Genomic DNA, 21,440 nt, shown 5'->3' on the forward strand with positions numbered 1-21,440 from the left:
AATGCCAAGCTCAAGTTTGATGTCTCTTACTGTTTCTAGCATTCTATTTTTTGTCAGCGGAATGTCTAATGTACATCTGCACTGGTTTGTACAGTATAAAGGTTTGATCATAGAGAATGGTCCCTGAGCCAAGGAGTAGTCATTCAAGCATGACAGCATGACTGCTTCCCTACGTCCTTCTCTGAGGAGGTTGGATGGTGGGGTAAACTTGCCAGACCATGGTGGTTTTGCTGATCAGGCACATCTAGGCTCATAAATCTAGAATATTGGAAAGCCAGTGTTAAGCAGCCCACCTTGGATTTCTTTGACCCAGCTCTTGGCCAGTTCTGTAGTTAGTCAGGCTCACCCTGTTCTTCCAATATATAAGGCTTTCAGATTCTCTTTGGTTCTTTGAATGTCTGATGTCTGCAGATCTTGATACCAATTTTTACATGAAACCTTTATGAACAGGGTGTTGTAATCTCATGGAATGGCAGAGGAGTTTGTCTCATGGATAGGTATAATTACTTGTGACAAAAAGGATTTCTTTCCTATAATGTAAATAGTGATTTTTAATATTGGTCTCCATTTACTAAAAATTCAAAATGGGTCAGTTTAAAGCAGTGATAGGAGGATTAAAAAAAATAATCATCTCCATTTACTCTTTCTTTAAAGGTGGCTGTGAATTGGATTTAGCCCGATTCTTTCAGCTCCTGAATGACATGGGTGGCATGCAGCAGGTGACAGACTTGAAGACATGGGGCCGTCTCGCTGACCTGCTGGGCATCCCACGCTCTGCACAGGACCGGCTCGCCAAGCTGCAGGAGGCTTACTGCCAATACCTGCTCTCTTATGACTCATTGTCTCCGGCACAGCGGGCTCAGCTGGAGAAGGATGTGCTGGCTGAGAAAGATAGCCTGGAGAGGAGAAACGGGCCCCTGGAGGGTCAGGCAGACACATTGCAGCATGCTGCACTGCTCCTACCACGCTGCGAACCCAAGAACGGCCTGGTGAATGGTGCTCTTCACCGGAGTGGTGTGCGAGAACGCCTCAGAGAGCTTGACCCCATGGCCAGGAATGGCCGCCAGGGACGGCAGGAAAGGAAAGAAGAAGGTGGCATACTGGCTGAGCTGCACAAATGCATATACAAGGTGCAGACTCTGTGCTTTTTTTGTCCATGAGTCTCATTTCTTTAAATAGTATATGAAACATGTTTTGCACTCAGCATTTCAACTGCAACTGTACAGGACATTTTCAGTCTGTTTTTTCATTTGCAGGGAAAATCGTTCTCTCTAACAACTTTTTATCGGGCAGCCAGGAATACCATGAATATGTGCTTCAGCCGGGAGCCAGACACAGCCGAAGTAGAGGTATGTTCTTTTCGAGCAAAGTTTGATAGAAGGCTACTTTCATTAGGCTGAATCCAAAAGGTTTTGGTCCAGCAGAAGTTCACCAATGATCATCTTTTTTTAACTCAAAGGCTTTTGCACATTACATTACAGGCATTTAGCAGTACTCTTATCCAGAGTGATGTACAATGAGCATTTGGGGGTTAGGTGTCTTGCTTAAGGGCACTTTAGCCATGGACTTTCCTTCTGGTCCAGGGAATCGAACCAGCAACCCTTTGGGCCTAAGGCTGCTTCTCTAACCTTTAGACCATGGCTGCTCCACATAAATGCACTTTTTCTGAGGAGCCTTTTTCTTTTCCCATTATTGGCAAGAATTCTGTTTACCTTCTCACTTTTCCCCATACCCTTTTTCTGTCTTTCTGAAGCAAGAGTACTGGAGACTTGTAGAAGAAAAAGAATGCCATGTTGCAGTGCACTGTGGGCGAGTGGATACAAAGACTCATGGGAGTGGATTTCCTGTGAGCAAGTCTGAGCCATTTTCAAAGTAAGACCCTGTATCAGTTACAGTATACAATATAAAAACTATAGTTTAACTATTGCTGTTTAGTTATATTGTGCAACATATTAAACCAACAAGACATCATTATAATGAAAGGAATGATACTGATAAGAAAAGGGAAGGTTACATACACTATATGACCTGATTATCACACCTACAGCTATGGAAAAAAATTAATAGACCACTTTTAATGATGGTCACTACAGCTGTGGCATCAGGATCTTTGGAAGGAATGCTGGATTCAATGACATTGTGACAGGCTTGAACTCTGATCCTCAACATCAGCACTCTGCTGACCAATAACACACGCAAGTCATTGACTCACCTGGCTTTAGTGATGGCCAGTAAAAAAGCTGGACAAACAAAAGTGTCTCTGATCTCTGGCAAACACTCCCAGGGTCCATACTCATAGTTTCAAAGTGATTGGTCTGCTGTAGGCGGCACAGTGGTGTAGTGGTTAGCACTGTCGCCTCACAGCACGAAGGTTCTGCGTTCGAGCCCAGTGGCTGATGGGGGCCTTTCTGTGTGGAGTTTGCATGTTCTCCCTCCAGGTGCTCTGGTTTCACCCACAGTCCAAAGACATGCAGGTTAGGTTAATTGGTGGCTCTAAATTGACCGTAGGTGTGAGCGTGAATGGTTGTTTGTTTCTATGTGTCAGCCCTGCAATGATTTGGTGACTTGTCCAGGGTGTACCCCGCCTCTTGCCCATAGCCAACTGGGATAGGCTCCAGCTTGCCCACGACCCTGCACAGGATAAGCGGTTACGGATAATGGATGGATGGTTGGTCTGCTGTACCAAAGCAACTTGTATGTCTGTAATGTCAAGAACCGGTGGATTTGCCAGTTCCTGGGTGCAGACTTGCTGCATTCAGTGTTTGGTTTTATTGGCCCCATAGATATGTAGCTAACAAATACAGGAGCTATGAATTCATCCTTCCAGAGTTTGTTCACCCACCAAAATCACTTATGCGACCCTGGTGGTTGATGCAAAATACCACAGAGGTGTTGTTGGTCCACACTAGTAAATGGGACCCTTTCAGGGGTTACTGAAAATGTTGCATGACTAGCCAAAGAGCTAAAACTTTAAGGTTTTACCACATTCCCCCACAGCTTTGTTGGGAGGCATCTGCCCCTTTTTACAGAGAGAACACCTCAGACCATACCTTGAAAAAGAGAATGCATGCCTTTCAGGAGCTGTTGGGACTGTCTGTCCAGCAGCCAGTTGTCCAGATAGGGAAGTATGCATAGGCATTGCAGGGCCTCTGTGGCAGTTCCTACATATTTTGTGATAACCCAAACCCAAACTGATCTTTGGTTATGAATCAATCATGCTTGTTCCATCACATCTGGAATGCGTAGCATACAGAACTGTAGTCGTTTAGTCGTTTAGACATTTGGCATTTGAGCCAGCCCAGTGATTCGCACCCTGTTGATATGACTCCCATAGCTTGGAGTGCTGCCTGTACTGTCTAACTTGGAATGCACATATAAGCTTATTACTGAAATTGGTACACTGTGAATAGACCAGTCAGTTGCATGCATGCGTATACAACAACATGCATTAATCACTTGTATAACCACATTGAGGGGATGGTCCAGCTTTCATTTTGCCAATGTTATGCTGTGATCCTGCTTTGCACTCAGATCTTCAGATTGCTTTGATGGTGAGCTACCATCACTGTTTGCTGAAGTGGTCATCATGCTGAGAATGAAATGCAGCCACTGATGTCAGGTTAGGGCGGCACGGTGGTGTAGTGGTTAGCGCTGTCGCCTCACAGCAAGAAGGTCTGGGTTCGAGCCCCGTGGCCGGCGAGGGCCTTTCTGTGCGGAGTTTGCATGTTCTCCCCGTGTCCGCGTGGGTTTCCTCCGGGTGCTCCGGTTTCCCCCACAGTCCAAAGACATGCAGGTTAGGTTAACTGGTGACTCTAAATTGACCGTAGGTGTGAATGTGAGTGTGAATGGTTGTCTGTGTCTCTGTGTCAGCCCTGTGATGACCTGGCGACTTGTCCAGGGTATACCCCACCTTTCACCCGTAGTCAGCTGGGATAGGCTCCAGCTTGCTTGCGACCCTGTAGAACAGGATAAAGCAGCTAGCGATAATGAGATGAGATGAGATGAGATGATGTCAGGTTCTGTCTCCATATGTAACACAGCTGCACCCCTGGGCTGCATACCACAATACGCTGTTGCATTGTTGCAAACAGCTCTTGCGATTGGCCAGTGCCCATTACCCGCTGTTCTGTTCTGTATTCCAGACAGTAAAAGTTCTTACTCCTTTTTCAGCCAAGTCTTATACCCACTTCAGTTCCTGCTGCCATGTTCACAGTTGGCTCTTCTGCATTACCTGCTGCTTACTTCACGTCTCGCTATGACCGTGCAATGCCAGATGAAGGTGATGAATAGACAGCAGAATTTCTGTAGCTTGCAAGGTGTGCTTTGCACGTTGCTAACATTATTATGCTGCAATTACCAAACAATTAGGGTATTGATCATGTCAGGTATACACTCCAGAGCGAATCGGGGCTTAGCAGAACAAACAGATTGCCACCTTGTGCTGAAATACACAAGAGGCTTTAACAATTCACACATTATGGATATGGATTTATCGACTATATGGTTACTCTGCATTCTGCACACCAACACCAACTTGTAGGCCATGTGGGTTTTTTTTTTCCATTAAAATTCAATCGTGGAGAAAATAGTCTAATATTAGAAGATCTGTCTCTTGTACAGTGCACATCAACCCACTCTGTGTATGTTTTACCAAAAACAGTAAGATTAGCAAATATTACACAGTGTTACAAAAGATACACAGCGTATTCAACTCTTTAATGAGAAGATGAGAATGGGAAAGAGACAAGGATCTTTTATAGGCTACACACAAGGGATTGCAGTGATGACAGGAAATGACCAAATGGGGATACTCCACTAGTTCCAAAGGAAACTGCTTTGGCAGTGCAGGACATTTGGTTCTTTTGAGAAGAACTAATTCATCCATCCATTATCCATAGCCGCTTATCCTGTGCAGGGTTGTGGGTAAGCTGGAGCCCAGCTAACTATGGGCAAGAGGTGGGGTACACCCTGGACAAGTCGCTAGGTCATTGCAGGGCTGACACATAGAGACATGCCATTCACACTCTCATTCACACCTATGGTCAATTTAGAGCCACCAGTTAGCCTAACCTGCATGTCTTTGGACTGTGGGGGAAACCGGAGCACCCGGCGGAAACCCATGCAAACACGGGGAGAACATGCAAACTCCACACAGAAAGCCCCCGTCAGCCACTGGACTCAAACCCAGAACCTTCTTGCTGTGAGGTGACAGTGCTAACCACTACGCCACTGTGCCACCCCAGAACTAATTCAAGATACATTTACTGTATGATTTTTACTATATGTTTTACATTGTTATCTTGCTGCATGATATAATCTACATTTAATTTCTCTATTTGCTATTCGTGGTAGTCCTGTTAATTGTAGATTAAGTGTAAAATAGTGGATCATTACTTTTTTTAATATAAAAAAATGTGCATGTTATTCATGTTAATATGATTCCTTGCTTTACTTTCAGTCAGGTAAATGTCAGCTCTGTAGTCCTTGATCACCTGGAGTGATCTGAATACTTTTGTAGAAATGTTGCTGTCATGTTATTTATTTCATTCTTAACACATATCACTTTGCCAGGCATGGATGGAATCTTACTGTGCTTTCCAATAACTCAGGATCCATCTTGCGTCACCTTGGTGCTGTGCCAGGTTAGACTGATTTTCCTGTCCATTAAACACATTTCAAATCTCTTTAGTTCCTCCGTTTATTCAGTGTTGTGCTCTTTACAGTATGCATTGTCACTAAAATTATGTTCTACTTGTCATTCTTTTCCATGAGTAATATTTTTAGAATATTTAAGGGCATGTAGCTATAGCAGATCTCTAGCAGAATCTAACAGATGATGTGTTGAATAGTTGTTTGTGTTTGTAAGCAGGAGTGACCATCCCCTGGCTGAATATAGGCATGGTGTTTTCTACCTCATGTTGGTCCAGGGACCAGAACAGCCTTCCATACATAGATTATCTACACACTGGTGCTGATTGCATTTGGTAAGAAGATGAATCTGCAAAATGGAGTTCTGAAATAACCAAAGTTGGGGAGAAAGACCACACTTGAAGAAACTTACACTGAAGACATGGGTTTGAGGTCAAAAGATGGATATGAATTGATACAACCCCGATTCCAAAAAAGTTGGGACAAAGTACAAATTGTAAATAAAAACAGAATGCAATGATGTGGAAGTTTCAAAATTCCATATTTTATTCAGAATAGAACATAGATGACATATCAAATGCTTAAACTGAGAAAATGTATCATTTAAAGAGAAAAATTAGGTGATTTTAAATTTCATGACAACAACACATCTCAAAAAAGTTGGGACAAGGCCACGTTTACCACTGTGAGACATTCCCTTTTCTCTTTACAACAGTCTGTAAACATCTGGGGACTGAGGAGACAAGTTGCTCAAGTTTAGGGATAGGAATGTTCACCCATTCTTGTCTAATGTAGGATTCTAGTTGCTCAACTGTCTTAGGTCTTTTTTGTCATATCTTCCGTTTTATGATGCGCCAAATGTTTTCTATGGGTGAAAGATCTTGACTGCAGGCTGGCCAGTTCAGTATCCGGACCCTTCTTCTACGCAGCCATGATGCTTTAATTGATGCAGTATGTGGTTTGGCATTGTCATGTTGGAAAATGCAAGGTCTTCCCTGAAAGAGACATCGTCTGGATGGGAGCATATGTTGCTCTAGAACCTGGATATACCTTTCAGCATTGATGGTGTCTTTCCAGATGTGTAAGCTGCCCATGCCACACGCACTAATGCAACCCCATACCATCAGAGATGCAGGCTTCTGAACTGAGCGCTGATAACAACTTGGGTCGTCCTTCTCCTCTTTAGTTCGAATGACACGGCATCCCTGATTTCCATAAAGAACTTCAAATTTTGATTCGTCTGACCACAGAACAGTTTTCCACTTTGCCGCACAGTCCATTTTAAATGAGCTTTGGCCCAGAGAAGACGTCCGTGCTTCTGGATCATGTTTAGATACAGCTTCTTCTTTGAACTATAGAGTTTTAGCTGGCAACGGCGGATGGCACGGTGAATTGTTTTCACAGATAATGTTCTCTGGAAATATTCCTGAGCCCATTTTGTGATTTCCAATACAGAAGCATGCCTGTATGTGATGCAGTGCCGTCTAAGGGCCCGAAGATCACGGGCACCCAGTATGGTTTTCCGGCCTTGACCCTTACGCACAGAGATTCTTCCAGATTCTCTGAATCTTTTGATGATATTATGCACTGTAGATGATGATATGTTCAAACTTTGCAATTTTACATTGTCGAACTCCTTTCTGATATTGCTCCACTATTTTTCGGCGCAGAATTAGGGGGATTGGTGATCCTCTTCCCATCTTTACTTCTGAGAGCCGCTGCCACTCCAAGATGCTCTTTTTATACCCAGTCATGTTAATGACCTATTGGCAATTGACCTAATGAGTTGCAATTTGGTCCTCCAGCTGTTCCTTTTTTGTACCTTTAACTTTTCCAGCCTCTTATTGCCCCTGTCCCAACTTTTTTGAGATGTGTTGCTGTAATGAAATTTCAAATGAGCCAATATTTGGCATGAAATTTCAAAATGTCTCACTTTCGACATTTGATATGTTGTCTATGTTCTATTGTGAATACAATATCAGTTTTTGAGATTTGTAAATTATTGCATTCCGTTTTTATTTACAATTTGTACTTTGTCCCAACTTTTTTGGAATCGGGTGTAGATCAGAATTTCAACTTTCATTTTTTTTTTTTATATTTACACCAAGGTGTTAAAAAACTTAGAACTTGAACCCACCCATTTTCCAAGTGATAAAAAAATATTGGAACACATGACTGACAGATTCCTTGTTGCTCAGGTGTGCCCTGTCGGATTGACTGTTTAAAGAATTAATAGCTCTGAATGTTTACTTTTGGACTGAGCCCTGGGTGAAGACTGTGTTTGTTGTTTAAAAGGATAAACCAACACGACGACCAGAGAGCTATGTATGGGAAAAAAGCAAGCCATTTTGAAACTGAGAAAAGAGGGAAAATCTATCAGAGCCTCTGCACAAGCATTACGTATAACCAGTACAACAATGTGGAATATCCTGAAAAAAGAAACACACACCTGGTGTCCTAACAACCAACAACAGAAACAAACAATAAATGAAAGAAGCTGTGGGGTACAAGCCTGGAAAACATCACAGGATATGCAACCAAATATTAAATGCTATTTACTTTAAGACTATCAGTTCCTATACTTTTGCTTACCTAAAATTGGGTGGTCTGCCAGCAAAGGTGACACGTTTCTAAGTTGTTTAACACAGCGAGCAGTAAATATTAGCAAATGAAAGCAGAAATTCTGATCTGTCATCTCAGTCATCTTTTGATTTCAAATCATCAGGTTCTAGCAAAAATAAAAGACTTGGCGATGCTGTTCCAATACTTTCAGAAGGGACCGTACTGGTCCAGACATCGAACAGGTCAGTCAAGGAAAACAACAACAGTTGATGACAGAAAGATTGTGAAGGCTGTGAATCAAAACCCAAACGTACCAGTCAGTGACAGGAATGAAGGTATCACAATCCACTGTTCAAAGAATACTTTGAGAGCAGAAATATAAAGACCACACCACACGATGCAAGACACTCATCAGCAGTAAGAATCAGAAGGCCAGATTGGAATTCACATAGAAATACAGAGATTAGCTACAAAAGTTCTGGAACCAAGATTAATCTCTGCCTAAGTGATGGAAAGGCCAGAGTGTAGCGAATGAAAGGATCTGCTCATGAACCAAAACATTTGTCACATGCACACTGAAATTCATCCTCTGCATTTAACCCATCTGAAGCAGTGAACACACACAGAGCAGTGGGCAGCCACACCAGAGCACCCAGGGAGCACCTTGCTCAAGGGCACCTCAGCCCAAGGCCGCCCCACGTCAACCAAACTGCATATCTTTGGATTGTGGGGGAAACCGGAGCACCCAGAGGAAACCCGGACAGACGCAGGGAGAACATGCAAACTCCATGCAGAGTGGCCCTCGCCGGCCACTGGGTTCGAACCCAGAACCTTCTTGCTGTGAGGCGACAGTGCTAACCACTTACACCACCATGCCACCGAGCTCATTGGTCAAGCATGGTGGAGATAGTGTCATGGCTTGGGCTTGCGTGGCTGCTTCTGGAATGAGCTCACTAATCTTTATTGATGATGCAACTCATGATGGTCGCAGCACAAGGAATTCAGAAACATTCTGTGTGCCAGTTTACAGAGAAATGCATCCAGTCTAACTGGGAGGAACTTCATCATGCAGCAAGACAATGACCCAAAACACACACCAACACAACAAAGGACTTCATCAGGAGGGAAAAAGTGAAACGTTTTAGACTGATCAAGTCAAAAACCAGATCTTAACCAAAGTGATCATGCAATTTAACTCCTGAAGAGGAGACTGAAAGAAGCTGGAACCAGGAAGAGCATCACAAAAGAAGAATACAACAGTATGGTGATGTCAGTGGATCGCCAGTTTGATGCAGTTATTGCCAGCAAGGGATATGCAAACAAAGATTAAGTGTTATTTACTTTAAGCTCTTCTGTTCCTATACTTTTGCTCACCTAAAAATTAGGTGGTCTGCCACCAAAGGTTGGTTCTAAAGTTATTTAACACATCTAGGTGTAAATAATCAGGAAATGAAAGCTGAAGTTGTGATCTGGCATCTTGTATTAATCATTTGATCTCACATGCACATGTCCAGTGGTGAACTGTAACTATTAGAGCTGGGACTTGAGCTTAGCCAGACATCAAAAAAGCAACAGGACAAAGGATTTTGCAAGGGATTAGCGACAGGCTGCCAGGTCGCTCCGTTGTGTGTAGCTGTTGATGTTGATTTTAAAAGTAACTAAGTAAATTACACAGGGAAATGAATACTTAAGTCTGAGTGAAAAATACTGAGGCAAGTGTAAGTAACCGAGTATAACCAGTCAGTTACTCTAATAATAACTAAAAGTCTCTGTGTAGCTAATAGATGATGCAGAGGAGGCGAAGAGTTCATCTGTCAGCATTTATTCTGGAAAACAATGAATGACACTGTGATCAACACACGGAGACAGGGAGAAATCATTCTGGCATCCCGACAACATCATACACCAGTTATGCCGCTTTTCCACTACAAACGCGGCTGAGTCGGGCTGAGTCGTGCCGTGCTGAGTTGGGCTGAGTCGAGCTGAGCAGGGCTGTTGGAGTTGCATTTCGACTACAACCGCGCTGAACCGTGCTGGCTGGAAGTGGGTGGACACATTGGATGGAGTTAGCGAAAGTGGGTGGACGTCACGTGATGTCATTAAGCGGCGCAAACAGTGACATCAGTGACCTTTTAAGCGGTAGTCTCACGACCCGGATAGTAAACAATAAACATGGAGGACATGGAGTCGTTAGTGTTGCTGGTCTTGGTGCTGTGGCTTGTTGTCACCGACAATGCCAACAGATACTGGCAAGAGCGTATAGATGAGGCGAGGCGCATAAGGCTTCAGAAATTCTCGTAATTCGTAATTCTTCTTCTTCCGGGTTTACGGTGTTTACAGATCCCAGCGTGCTTGAGGGGCGTGTGTGGGCGTGTGAGGACACTCCTCCTCACCAATCAGTGCACAGGGGAGTGTCTGCTCACGCCCCTAGCCTCACTCAGCTCGGTTTGGCTCGCTTCAGCCCTACTCCAAAACCGTGCGAGTTTTGGGTGCTAAGCAGGGCTGAAGTGAGCTGAGTCATGCTGTTCTGAGGTAGTCGAAACGCGAGCCGTGTCGGGCTGAAGTGAGCTGAAGCGAGCTGAAGTGAGCTGAAAAAGGGTAGTGGAAAAGGGCCATTAGCTCCCAGCCAAGTGGCTTCTCAGATCAACACTCAACTTTTCACACGGAATTTTACGACACTAATTTACATATTTGATCCGATACAAACAGCGGATGTGTGTCAAAACATTCTTACATCAGGAAATAAATATCATATTTTGGGGGAAAAATAAAATTATATATATATATATATATATATATATATATATATATATATATATACTGTATTAATGAATATTGTCCATGTAGGATTCACAAAGCCAGCTTACCCCTTTCCAGATTTCCCAAGCACAATAATGTCCACAGGTGTGTTACACTAATTAACGCCCCATCAGAAACAATAATGGAACCATTAATGGAAACCAACAAATTAACATGTTTTACAATAGAGGGATTTGAGGAAGTTCACACACACACACACACACACACAAAAAAAAAAATAAAAAACTTTATTCCTATGAAATTATGACATTGCTACATGTACGTGGAAGAAGAGTCTGGAGACAGAAATCTTAATTTCTCGGTCGTTAGCCTGTGCTACTTGCTCTTGATAGCACTGGCTTGACTGCTCTTAGTATTCGCTAAAACTACTGATGAACGCTACACTGGCTGGAAGGTGACTTCACTGCTGCGCTGATGGTGCTGACTCGCGGTTAAGCTCGCGTTGGCCTTCAAGAAGGTCTAGGGCGATAAATTTTTGGTCCCTCCCACTATAAATCAAAATCTGATTGGTTAATTCATCTGTCACTTTCTACATAAACATACACTGCGATGGCTTTCTGTCCCGGCAATGAAATCCGAACCAGTGAGTGAGCCAGCTCTAAATTCTTCTCAGCCTAGAGACAACAAACAAAAAATATCTCACTGGATAACTCGATTTTAATGGTTTCAGAACAGTAACACTTTCATTTCTGAAGCAAATTTGATAGAAAAGGAGGCCAAATTTAACTTACAAGAGAATAATTATAATGAAATGATAAAAGAAATTAAACCATGAAAGAAATGGAATATAACATTTGAAATGCTGATATGTTTGGGCCTTCTCTGAAGGCCCTGACGCTTCCCCTCTGCACATGTCCCAGTGTTTAGCAAGAACAAAAGAATTGCCCGTCCTGTTCCAATACTTTTGGAGCACGGACGTGCGATCGGTAAAATCACATCATGAAGAATGAAATTAAGGATTCCTATTCGCACCACTGCTGTGCATATAGAGAATTCAGTAGTTTAAAATGATAAATTTGGAGAAAAAAAATGTGGGAAATATATAAAGACAGATATTTGACAACCTGTTCTCAGTAATAGTGAGAGGTGACGCACATACATTTTTGTACATCTTTATGATCATTAGTGATGTCTTTTTGCAGGTACTGTATTCCTGCCGATGAGATGTCAAAACTTGACAAAGTAGTTCACACACTGCTGCAGGCCAACGGAACCCCCGGGCTCGAGATGCTGGAGAAGAACATTATGGTAAGACGGTGATTATAATTTTACTGAAGAGGAAAGAACATTGTGGTGAAATGTTAAACAATGTGACAATAACGTTCTTAACGCAGATCTCTCCAGAGGTGCTACGTCGAGAAGGGGTGAAGGTGCACCGGATGGTGCAGCAGAGTGGCCAGTTCATGGTGTGTTTCCCTGGGACCTTCGTGTCCAAGGTGTGTTGTGGCTATAGTGTGTCTGAGACAGTGCATTTTGCCACAGCTGAGTGGATGAAGTTGGGCTATGAGGCAGCGAAGGTGAGTGTCTCTCTTAAAGAGCAAAAGAGAACAGCTTTTTGTAAGTAAGCCAAGTTATTCTAGTCTCCCCCCCCCTTTTTTTTTCATGTGGCTGTGTATGACATCCTGCCTTTTCTGCCTCACCATTTGGTGATTTGTGTCCTCTGCAGGACTTGAAGAGAAGGCGCATAGAGGAACCGTTTTCCACCGAGAAACTGCTCTGCCAGATCGTCACATCTGAACCCAGACAGGAGAACAAACATCTTCTGAATGCAGCTTCCTCGCTTGTTATAGATCTCAGGTGGGTTCAAGTGTCAGCCCAGGCAATGTTTAGTTTTCTACAACAGTCAAGTCCATAAGCATTTGGACAGCGACACAATTTTCATGATGTTGCCTCTGTACACCACCACAGTGGATTTGAAATGATCAAGAACAATCAAGATGTGATTGAAGTGTAGAATTTCAAGGCATTTAACAAAAAATATCACATTAACTGTTTCGGAAATGCAACCATTTTTTACAGTCCCCTCCATCTTCACAGGCTCAAAAGTAATTGGACATTTGACTGATAAGCAAGCTCGTGGCCAGTTATGGCCTGTTTTGTCATTATTTTATGACAAATTAAGGAGATAAAAGGTCTGGAGTTGATTCCAAGTGTTGACTGTGTATTTGTCAGCTATTCACAGGAACCCCCAATATGTGGTCCATAGAAGTTTCAATGCAAGTGAAGGAGGCAATTATTAAAGGTAGACTGCGTTTCAGATCTTTCAAGTGTAGGTCATAAAAAGAATTTTCCCGACACCTAATTATTTTTGTTTAGTGGACCGAAAGCTACTGAATTCGAATCACAGACTTCCAATTTTATTAGTTTTTTTTAAATAGAACAATTAATGAATTTAGGGCCACATGGCCCTAAATTCTCTGCTATTTTTTCCTGCTTCACCATAACCCAATTCAAGATACTATGTCATGCATCACATGGTGGGCTTTCCCCATTTGCACAAGGCATTGTGGGATACAAATTTGAAACAGGAGAGGAAAATGGAGGACGTGAATGTCCAAATGAAATGTGAAAGACTGACTACAGTAACGGAAAGCGAGAAGAAAAGACATTATTTTGAAAAGGAAAGGAAACGTAGGACCAGACTAATAAATATCGGTGGTCAGTGAGCACCTCGGTGTGATCAGCTGTTCGTTTAGTGACAGAATGATGTAACTGTCAGTGCACAGTCATGGCAGTAATGCAACACTTTGGATGCCAGCTGTAAAACCCAAAAGAAGAAGGAAAAGAAGATAGACCTGCACATGTACACACACACTTCCTCTGTCTGCTTGGCTGTGCGAAGCGAGCGATTCCATGCACATTATTTGCTAGGGAATCCCCTCAAATTCTCATCTCATCTCAGCCACTTTATCCTTCTACAGGGTCGCAGGCAAGCTGGAGCCTATCCCAGCTGACTACGGGCGAAAGGCGGGGTACACCCTGGACAAGTCGCCAGGTCATCACAGGGCTGACACAGAGACACAGACAACCATTCACACTCACATTCACACCTACGGTCAATTTAGAGTCACCAGTTAACCTAACCTGCATGTCTTTGGACTGTGGGGGAAAACAGAGCACCCGGAGGAAACCCACACGGCCACAGGAAGAACATGCAAACTCCGCAAAGAAAGGCCCTTGTCGGCCACAGGGCTCGAACCCGGACCTTCTTGCTGTGAGGCGACAGCGCTAACCACTACACCACCGTGCCACCCCTCAAGTTAAATAACTAAATAAAGCCACAGAATGGCCTGTTTTTTTTTTGTTGTTGTTGCTTTTTTAGATATTGCAGAAATAAACATATATCACAATGACCACATTTCAGAGGGAACTAAATTTAACTGATTTTATGAAATCGAAAGGCCATCTAGCTTTAAGGCTAAATTCCACTGGGTACGGCTGTATCGCATTCTGGCTGCGACGCAGGTGCCGTTGCTGATCGCGGCCACTGTAGACAATGCTTATGATACCATCAGTTCCACCAATCACTTTTGGGACACTTCTGAAAGCACTCCGCTCAAAAATACACACCTAGTCTACTTTTGCTGCTAACCGTTTTCAAGCTGTTCAGAGCAGATCGAACCGGACAGGAAATGGAACAGCGTCAATGTCACATGACCATGGACAAGAGGTAAATTCTAGAAGTTGAAAACACAGTGTTATATGACACCACAAAAAAAATGCACACAATTAAAACAGGCAAAATAAATAAACCATTTAATTACATAGCCGACTTACCCATGGTAGAAGCACAAAAATCAAGGACAAATGACCAGATCAGTCAACAATATCGGGTAGACCAAATGCTCCACTTCTGAAACACTCCCAGTAGGGTATGAAGCCACACTGATGACGGACCAAAACCTTGTCATGGATGCGACATCATAGAACCACGCCCAATGGGATCCAGGGATTAGGCTGAAAAAACAAAACCGACTTTAGGAGTGGTCAAATCAACAATTTGGTCCATTTGTAAGAAGAAGGAATGCACTAGCGAGCTCAGCAACATCAAAAGGCCTGGAAGACCATGGAAAACAACTAAAGTAGATGATCATAAAATTATTTACTTGGTGAAGAAAAACCCCTTCACAACATCTAGCCAAGTCAAGAACAGTCTTGAGGAGGAAGGCTTATCAGTCTACAACAAAAAGAGTTGCCTTCATGATTGTAAATACAGAGGGTTTACCTCAAGACGCAAACCACTGCTAACACTCAAGAACAGAAAGGCCAGATTAGACTTTGCTAGAAAGCCTGTTCAGTTCTGGAATGAGATTCCTTGTACAGATGAAACCAAGATTAACTTGTACCAGAATAATGAGAAGAGAAGAGTGTAGAGCAGGAAGGGCTCATCATCCAAAGCATACCACATCATCTATCAAACATGGTGGGCATGGCTCCCAATGGGACTGGGTAACTGGTGTTTATTGATGTGAGTGCTGATAGAAGTAGCAGAAAGAAATCTGAAGTATATAGAGCTATACTTTCTGCTCAGATTCAGTCAAATGTTGCAAAACTGATAGAATGGCACTTCACAGTACAGATGGATAATGAGCCAAAACATACCACAGACAAAGAAATGAAATGTTCTTAAATGGCTGAGTCAGTCAACCCAGTTGAGCTGCTTTTCAGTTACTGAAGACAAAACTGAAGGCAGAACGACCCACAAACAAGCAGCAACTGAAGGCAGCTGCAAAGCCTGGAAAAGCATCTTAAGAGAGGAACTCAGCATTTGCTGATGTCCATGGGCTCCAGACTTCAGGCAGTTGCTAACTGCAAAGGATTTGTATCCAAGTATTGAAAATTATGCTTATATTTACAATTATGTTAGTTTGTCCAGGGGCAGCCCGATGGTGTAGTGGTTAGGACTGTCACCTCATAGCAAGAAGGTCCTGGGTTCAAGCCCAGTGGCTGGCAAGGGCCTTTCTGTGTGGAGTTTGCATGTTCTCCCCGTGTCTGTGTGGGTTTCCTCTGGGTGCTCTGGTTTCCCCCACAGTCCAAAGACATGCAGGTTAGGTTAATTGGTGGCTCTAAATTGACTGCAAGCGTGAACGTGAGTGTGAATGGTTGTTTGTCTCTGTGTCAGCCCTGCGATAACCTGGCGACTTGTCCAGGGTGTACCCCACCTCTCACCCATAGCCAGCTGGGATAGGCTCCAGCTTGCCTGTGGAACAGGATAAGTGGCTACAGATAATGGATGGAAGGATAGTTTGTCCAGTTAATTTTGAAAATGGAGGGACTGTGGGAAAATGTCTGTAATTCCTAAATGGTTAATGCAATATTTTTCTTTAAAGGTAGACTGCCTTTCAGATTTTTCAAGTGTAGGTCATAAAAAGAACTTTCCCTGACACCCAGTTATTTTTGTTTATTGGACCGAAAGCTACTGAATTCAAAATCACAGACTTCCAATTTTATTAGGTTTTTTTAATAGAACGATTAACGAATTTAGGGCCATGTGGCCCTAAATTCTCTGCTATTTTTTCCTGCTTCACCATGACCCAGTTCAAGATACTACATCATGCATCGCGTGGTGGGCTTTCCCTGTTCACACAAGGCATTGTAGAATACAAATTTGAAACAGGAGAGGAAAATAGAGGCTGCTTGACCCACATGAAGGAAGTGATTTCATGCACATTATTTGCTAGGGAATACCCTCATATTAAATAACTTCCCAGCCACAGAATGGCCTGATATTTTGTGAGATATTACAGAAATAAACATAAATCACAATGACCACATTTCAGAGGGAACTAAATTTCACCGATTTTATGAAATCGAAAGGCTGTCTAGCTTTAACTCTTGAATTAAAGCTGAAAATCTGCACTTCAATCACATCTTGATTGCTTAATTTCACAACCCCGGAAACTGACGACCCCTTCTCTTTAAAGATGTATTAGTCGTCTCAGGTTGTTGTTGTTTTTGTCTGAAAACTGGTGTATTACTTAATATGTTACTTATTTTATTGACAAATTTTTCTGTAACATTTCTTCACTTGACTGATTACTATCTGTTCTTGCATCATGAAATAATCAATTCATTCAGTCAGGCTAAAACTCTTTCATTAGGTCCTTCACACATTTTACAAACTGAACTGATCAGGCTTATGTACATTTTCACAATGGCATGCAGGTTTTCTCAGACCACCCTGCAAATATACAGTATATTCCATGAGAGATTTAAAGCAAAACAAAACCCACAGATTGAAATGCAGTGTCTGTAGCATCTCCAGTTCCACATACACACAGTGACAAAATTCAACATCTGTTCCCTATAAGTAGGCATATCAGACGCTCGCTGGCCATGCTGTGAAAATTGTGCATACAGACGCTTATCTAATTTTCCAGATCTGTCATTGCTTAACTCTTGAATATTTTCCATCGTGAATACTATCATTAAACAGCTTATCATCTCTGCTTTCAAAAGAAATTTCTCTCGTTATTAAGATCTGTTCAGTACTTTGGGAATAACAGCAGGTTGAAGTTGGTACAACAGAGTGTACACTTTGCTCGCGGGATGTCGGGAAACTGCCAGTGCTTTTTGAGTCACAGGAAAGCGATCAGGCTCTCTCTCTTCTGATCAGTTTCTGACTGGATTACTCGTGAATATCAATCAGATAACTTTTATAGGGATGCTCTCTTGCTCTCACTGTTTCCGATGAAGTATTCAGCAAAATTATCCGTTTGCTAGTTTTGATGTTATGCTTTACAGGAGACTTTGAAGTGAGTTTTCATAGCTTTACCTACTTATTTTATCAAATTAACCTGATTCATGTAAATAAATAACTATTTTAGAGTATAACTGTAGTTGTTTTGATGAAAAATATTGACATCTTAGTGGCCGGAATGATATTTTTAAAAACCGGAAGTCAGAAACGCGAGTGTCAATTTCAATTCAGTTAATTGGAATTGTTTACTGGATGTGGCTCACACAGTTTTTTCGAGGTTCGCCTTGAAAGCTGTGAATGTTAATCAAAATAATAATTTATATTATTTCATATAAACACTAGTAGGCCCTACTTTTGAGAAATACAAAGGCCTACAGAGCACAAAGAGGGTATTAGAGTGTACCGATTTCACGGTTTACCTAATCAGCATAATTAATACTAATTAAATACTATTTTGCATTATTTGTTTTTACTACTTTTTCAAACTTTGTATATAACTATCTATGTGCCTGCCAATTTCCATGTAAATATCTTGAAAAATAGAAAAGTTATTAAGAAAAAACATTTGATCTCATTGGTTAATGAGGCCCGTTTTGGACCATGTGATCCTCATACAGAATATTACAGCATCTTTCTAAAAATTAAGCCGTTTCTTCAATCTTTGATTTGTAAATTCTCAAGAACGGATAAACATTTTAATTCTGTAAAAAGTGTTGTTCTGAATGCAGTGCGAGCAGTTTCAAGCAATTTGGATTGAATTTGAATTTTCACCTCATATGCCGTACCTATAGTGTTTACACGATAAACCAGGGTCATTTATGTGTTTGATTAAAAACTTAGCATTCCTCCGTTTCCTGATGGAGCATGATTTCCGTAAATGCTGAACATGAGATTCTGTCTTCTTGTGTTTTTCTATAAACAGGGACACAGAGATTAGCCAGCGGCGGCAGCTTTTTAATGCCGGTCTCAGGCTGTCTGCCCGTTATGGAAACCAGCCTGATGGCCAGTTTCCCACAGAGAGGAAGAAAACACACCGCACCAGGCTGAGCGAAGACACGGCTGACCGACGCTGCCAGGTGTGCCAGCACCTCTGCTACCTCTCCATGGTGAGTTTGTATCTACCAAATCAGCAGGATGTCTCTAGGAGGAAATAACGTCATTGAAAGCAACCTTATGTCACCTGTGAGGTCTTTTAGTTGGGAAGGCTGAGTTAAGCTTCCTTTTGAACAGGCTTTAGAAGCATATGGAATGATGGGAAGCAGGGAATGAGGAATGAGGAAAGTCACTCTCTGAAACAGAAACTGGGATTAGGTGCAGGTGTTGGAGAATCAAGTAAAATCTCCTCATTGCACAATGAATTGGCTGTGATTTTAAAGCTGTCTCAACCATTTTATTCACCGAGTAGCAAAATGTAGTTAAACCACAGTACTGTAGAATTTTCAAATCATGAAACAAAGGTGTTGTTTAAATTTTTCTGACAGTACTCCTTAGACATGTAACAATATATCATGTGACAATAAATCACGATAAAATTTATGATGATTCAAATCTATGAAATAAAAACAAATCATGATTATTATTAGGCTGCGTGATCTCTTAGTTTTTCCTAGCTGTAATTGGATTGTTTAGACAGCAGAAGGTGCGATATTGTACAATAGCGGGAATACACGTGACTTTACTGTAGGTGGAAGTAACACAGCTCTAATGCTGCTTTAAAAAAAACAGATCGAAACTGGGAAAGAGCTGTTGTATGACTGACTGTACAAACAGATTTACCAAGAAATCAGAGCTCTCTTTTTACAGACTGCTGAAAGATAAAGAAAAAAAGTTTGTAAAAGTTTATTGAGAAAAGGCCTATTTGTTAGTGATGTTTTTCATTTTTAATAAAAGGAATATTTTCGTTAACAGGCTATTCTATTTTACTCCAACCTTTACAAATGTGGTTAAATTATTGTTGGTTATTAAGAAAATAAATACATTTTTAATTTAACAAAAGGAATATTTAAGTTGATAAAAATAGGAAAATAAGTGTTGCGCTTTTTTTTTTTGGTAAGAAAATTTTCTTCATTTGAATGAAAATCAAACCGTGAACCAAATATCATGAATCATGACTTGGGTGAATCGTTACATGCCTAGTAGTTCTGGCTAAGTAATAAGTTTATATGGATGCGCTGGTACTAATACATTAACAGCTCATTCACAGGAACTTGTTTTGGCAAATGCTCAACTTAATCTAAGGCTTAAAGAAACAGATTTAAAGAAACAGATTGATGAGGTGAAGTTTTATATTAGTTAGTCATATCAGGCGCTCGCTGGCCGTGCTGTGAAAATTGTGCATGCAGACGCTCATCTAAATTTCCAAATCTGTCATTGCTCAATTCTTGAATCTTTTCTATCGTGAATACTATCATTAAAAAGCTTATCACCTCTGCTTTCCAAAGAAATTGATCTCATTAAGATCTGTTCAGTACTTTGGGAGTAACGGCAGGTTGAAGTTGGTACAATAGAGTCCACTCTCTGCTCACGGGACATCGGGAAACTGCCGGTGGTTTTTGAGTCACGGTAAAGTGATCAGGCTCTCTCTCTTCTGATCGGTTTCTGACTGGATTACTTGTGAATATCAATCAGATAACTTTTATAGGGATGCTTTCTCGCTCTCACTGTTTCTGATGAAGTATTCAGCAAAATTTTCTATCTGCTAGTTTTGATGTTATGCTTCACGGGAGACTTGGAAGTGAGTTTTCATAGCTTTACCTACTTATTTTTTCAAATCAAACTGATTCATGTAAATAAATAACTATTTTAGAGTATAACTGTAGTTATTTTTATAAAAAATGTTGAGATCTTAGTGGTCAGAATGATATTTGAAAAAACTGGAAGTCAGAAACTCGTCTCACCTCATCTTCTTCCGCTTTATCCGGGACCGGGTCGCGGAGGCAGCAGTCTAAGCCTGGAAGCCCAAACTTCCCTTTCCCCAGACACCTCGGCCAGCTCCTCGGGAAGAACACTGAGGCGTTCCCAGGCCAGCCGAGAGACATAGTCCCTCCAGCATGTCCTGGGTCTTCCCTGGGGCCTCCTCCCGGGGGGACATGCCTTGAACACCTCCCCAGGGAGGCGTCCAGGAGGCATCCGAAAAAGATGCCCGAGCCACCTCAGCTGATTCCTCTCGATGTGGAGGAGCAGCGGCTCTACTCCGAGCTCCTCGCGAGTGACTGTGCTTCTCACCCTATCTCTAAGGGAGTGCCCAGCCACCCTGCGAAGGAAACTCATTTCGGCCGCTTGTATCCACGATCTTGTTCTTTCGGTCATTACCCAAAGCTCATGACCATAGGTGAGAGTCGGAACATAGATCGACCGGTAAATTGAGAGCTTCGCCTTTTGGCTCAGCTCCTTCTTCACCACGACGGACCGGTAAAGTGACCGCATCACTGCGGAGGCTGCACCGATCCGCCTGTCGATCTCACGCTCCATCCTTCCCTCACTCGTGAACAAGATCCCGAGATACTTAAACTCCTCCACTTGAGGCAGGACTTCTCCACCAACCTGGAGAGGGCAAGCCACCCTTTTCCGGTCGAGAACCATGGCCTCGGACTTGGAGGTGCTGATTCTCATCCCAGCCGCTTCACACTCGACTGCAAACCGCCCCAGCGCATGCTGAAGGTCCTGGTTTGAAGACGCCAACAGGACAACATCATCCGCAAAAAGCAGA

At 42.2% G+C, this 21,440-nt stretch overlaps 1 protein-coding gene across 3 annotated transcripts in view; it reads left to right on the forward strand.

The window, feature by feature from the left end:
* jarid2a (jumonji and AT-rich interaction domain containing 2a) overlaps window positions 1-21,440 on the forward strand; it is a 172,544-nt gene that overhangs the window by 139,019 nt on the left and 12,085 nt on the right. For 2 of the 3 annotated variants that reach the window (XM_060921353.1, XM_060921355.1), the window contains 9 exons: window positions 655-1,130; window positions 1,257-1,349; window positions 1,754-1,872; window positions 5,572-5,642; window positions 5,870-5,984; window positions 12,174-12,279; window positions 12,366-12,548; window positions 12,698-12,828; window positions 18,654-18,837. In XM_060921353.1, the coding sequence (XP_060777336.1) occupies window positions 655-1,130; window positions 1,257-1,349; window positions 1,754-1,872; window positions 5,572-5,642; window positions 5,870-5,984; window positions 12,174-12,279; window positions 12,366-12,548; window positions 12,698-12,828; window positions 18,654-18,837 (1,478 nt within the window). The remainder of the gene's footprint in view (window positions 1-654; window positions 1,131-1,256; window positions 1,350-1,753; window positions 1,873-5,571; window positions 5,643-5,869; window positions 5,985-12,173; window positions 12,280-12,365; window positions 12,549-12,697; window positions 12,829-18,653; window positions 18,838-21,440) is intronic. The other variant, XM_060921354.1, reaches the window with a different exon arrangement.

This window comes from Neoarius graeffei, chromosome 5 (assembly GCF_027579695.1).
Source record: "Neoarius graeffei isolate fNeoGra1 chromosome 5, fNeoGra1.pri, whole genome shotgun sequence".
NCBI classification, from domain to species: Eukaryota; Metazoa; Chordata; class Actinopteri; order Siluriformes; family Ariidae; genus Neoarius; species Neoarius graeffei.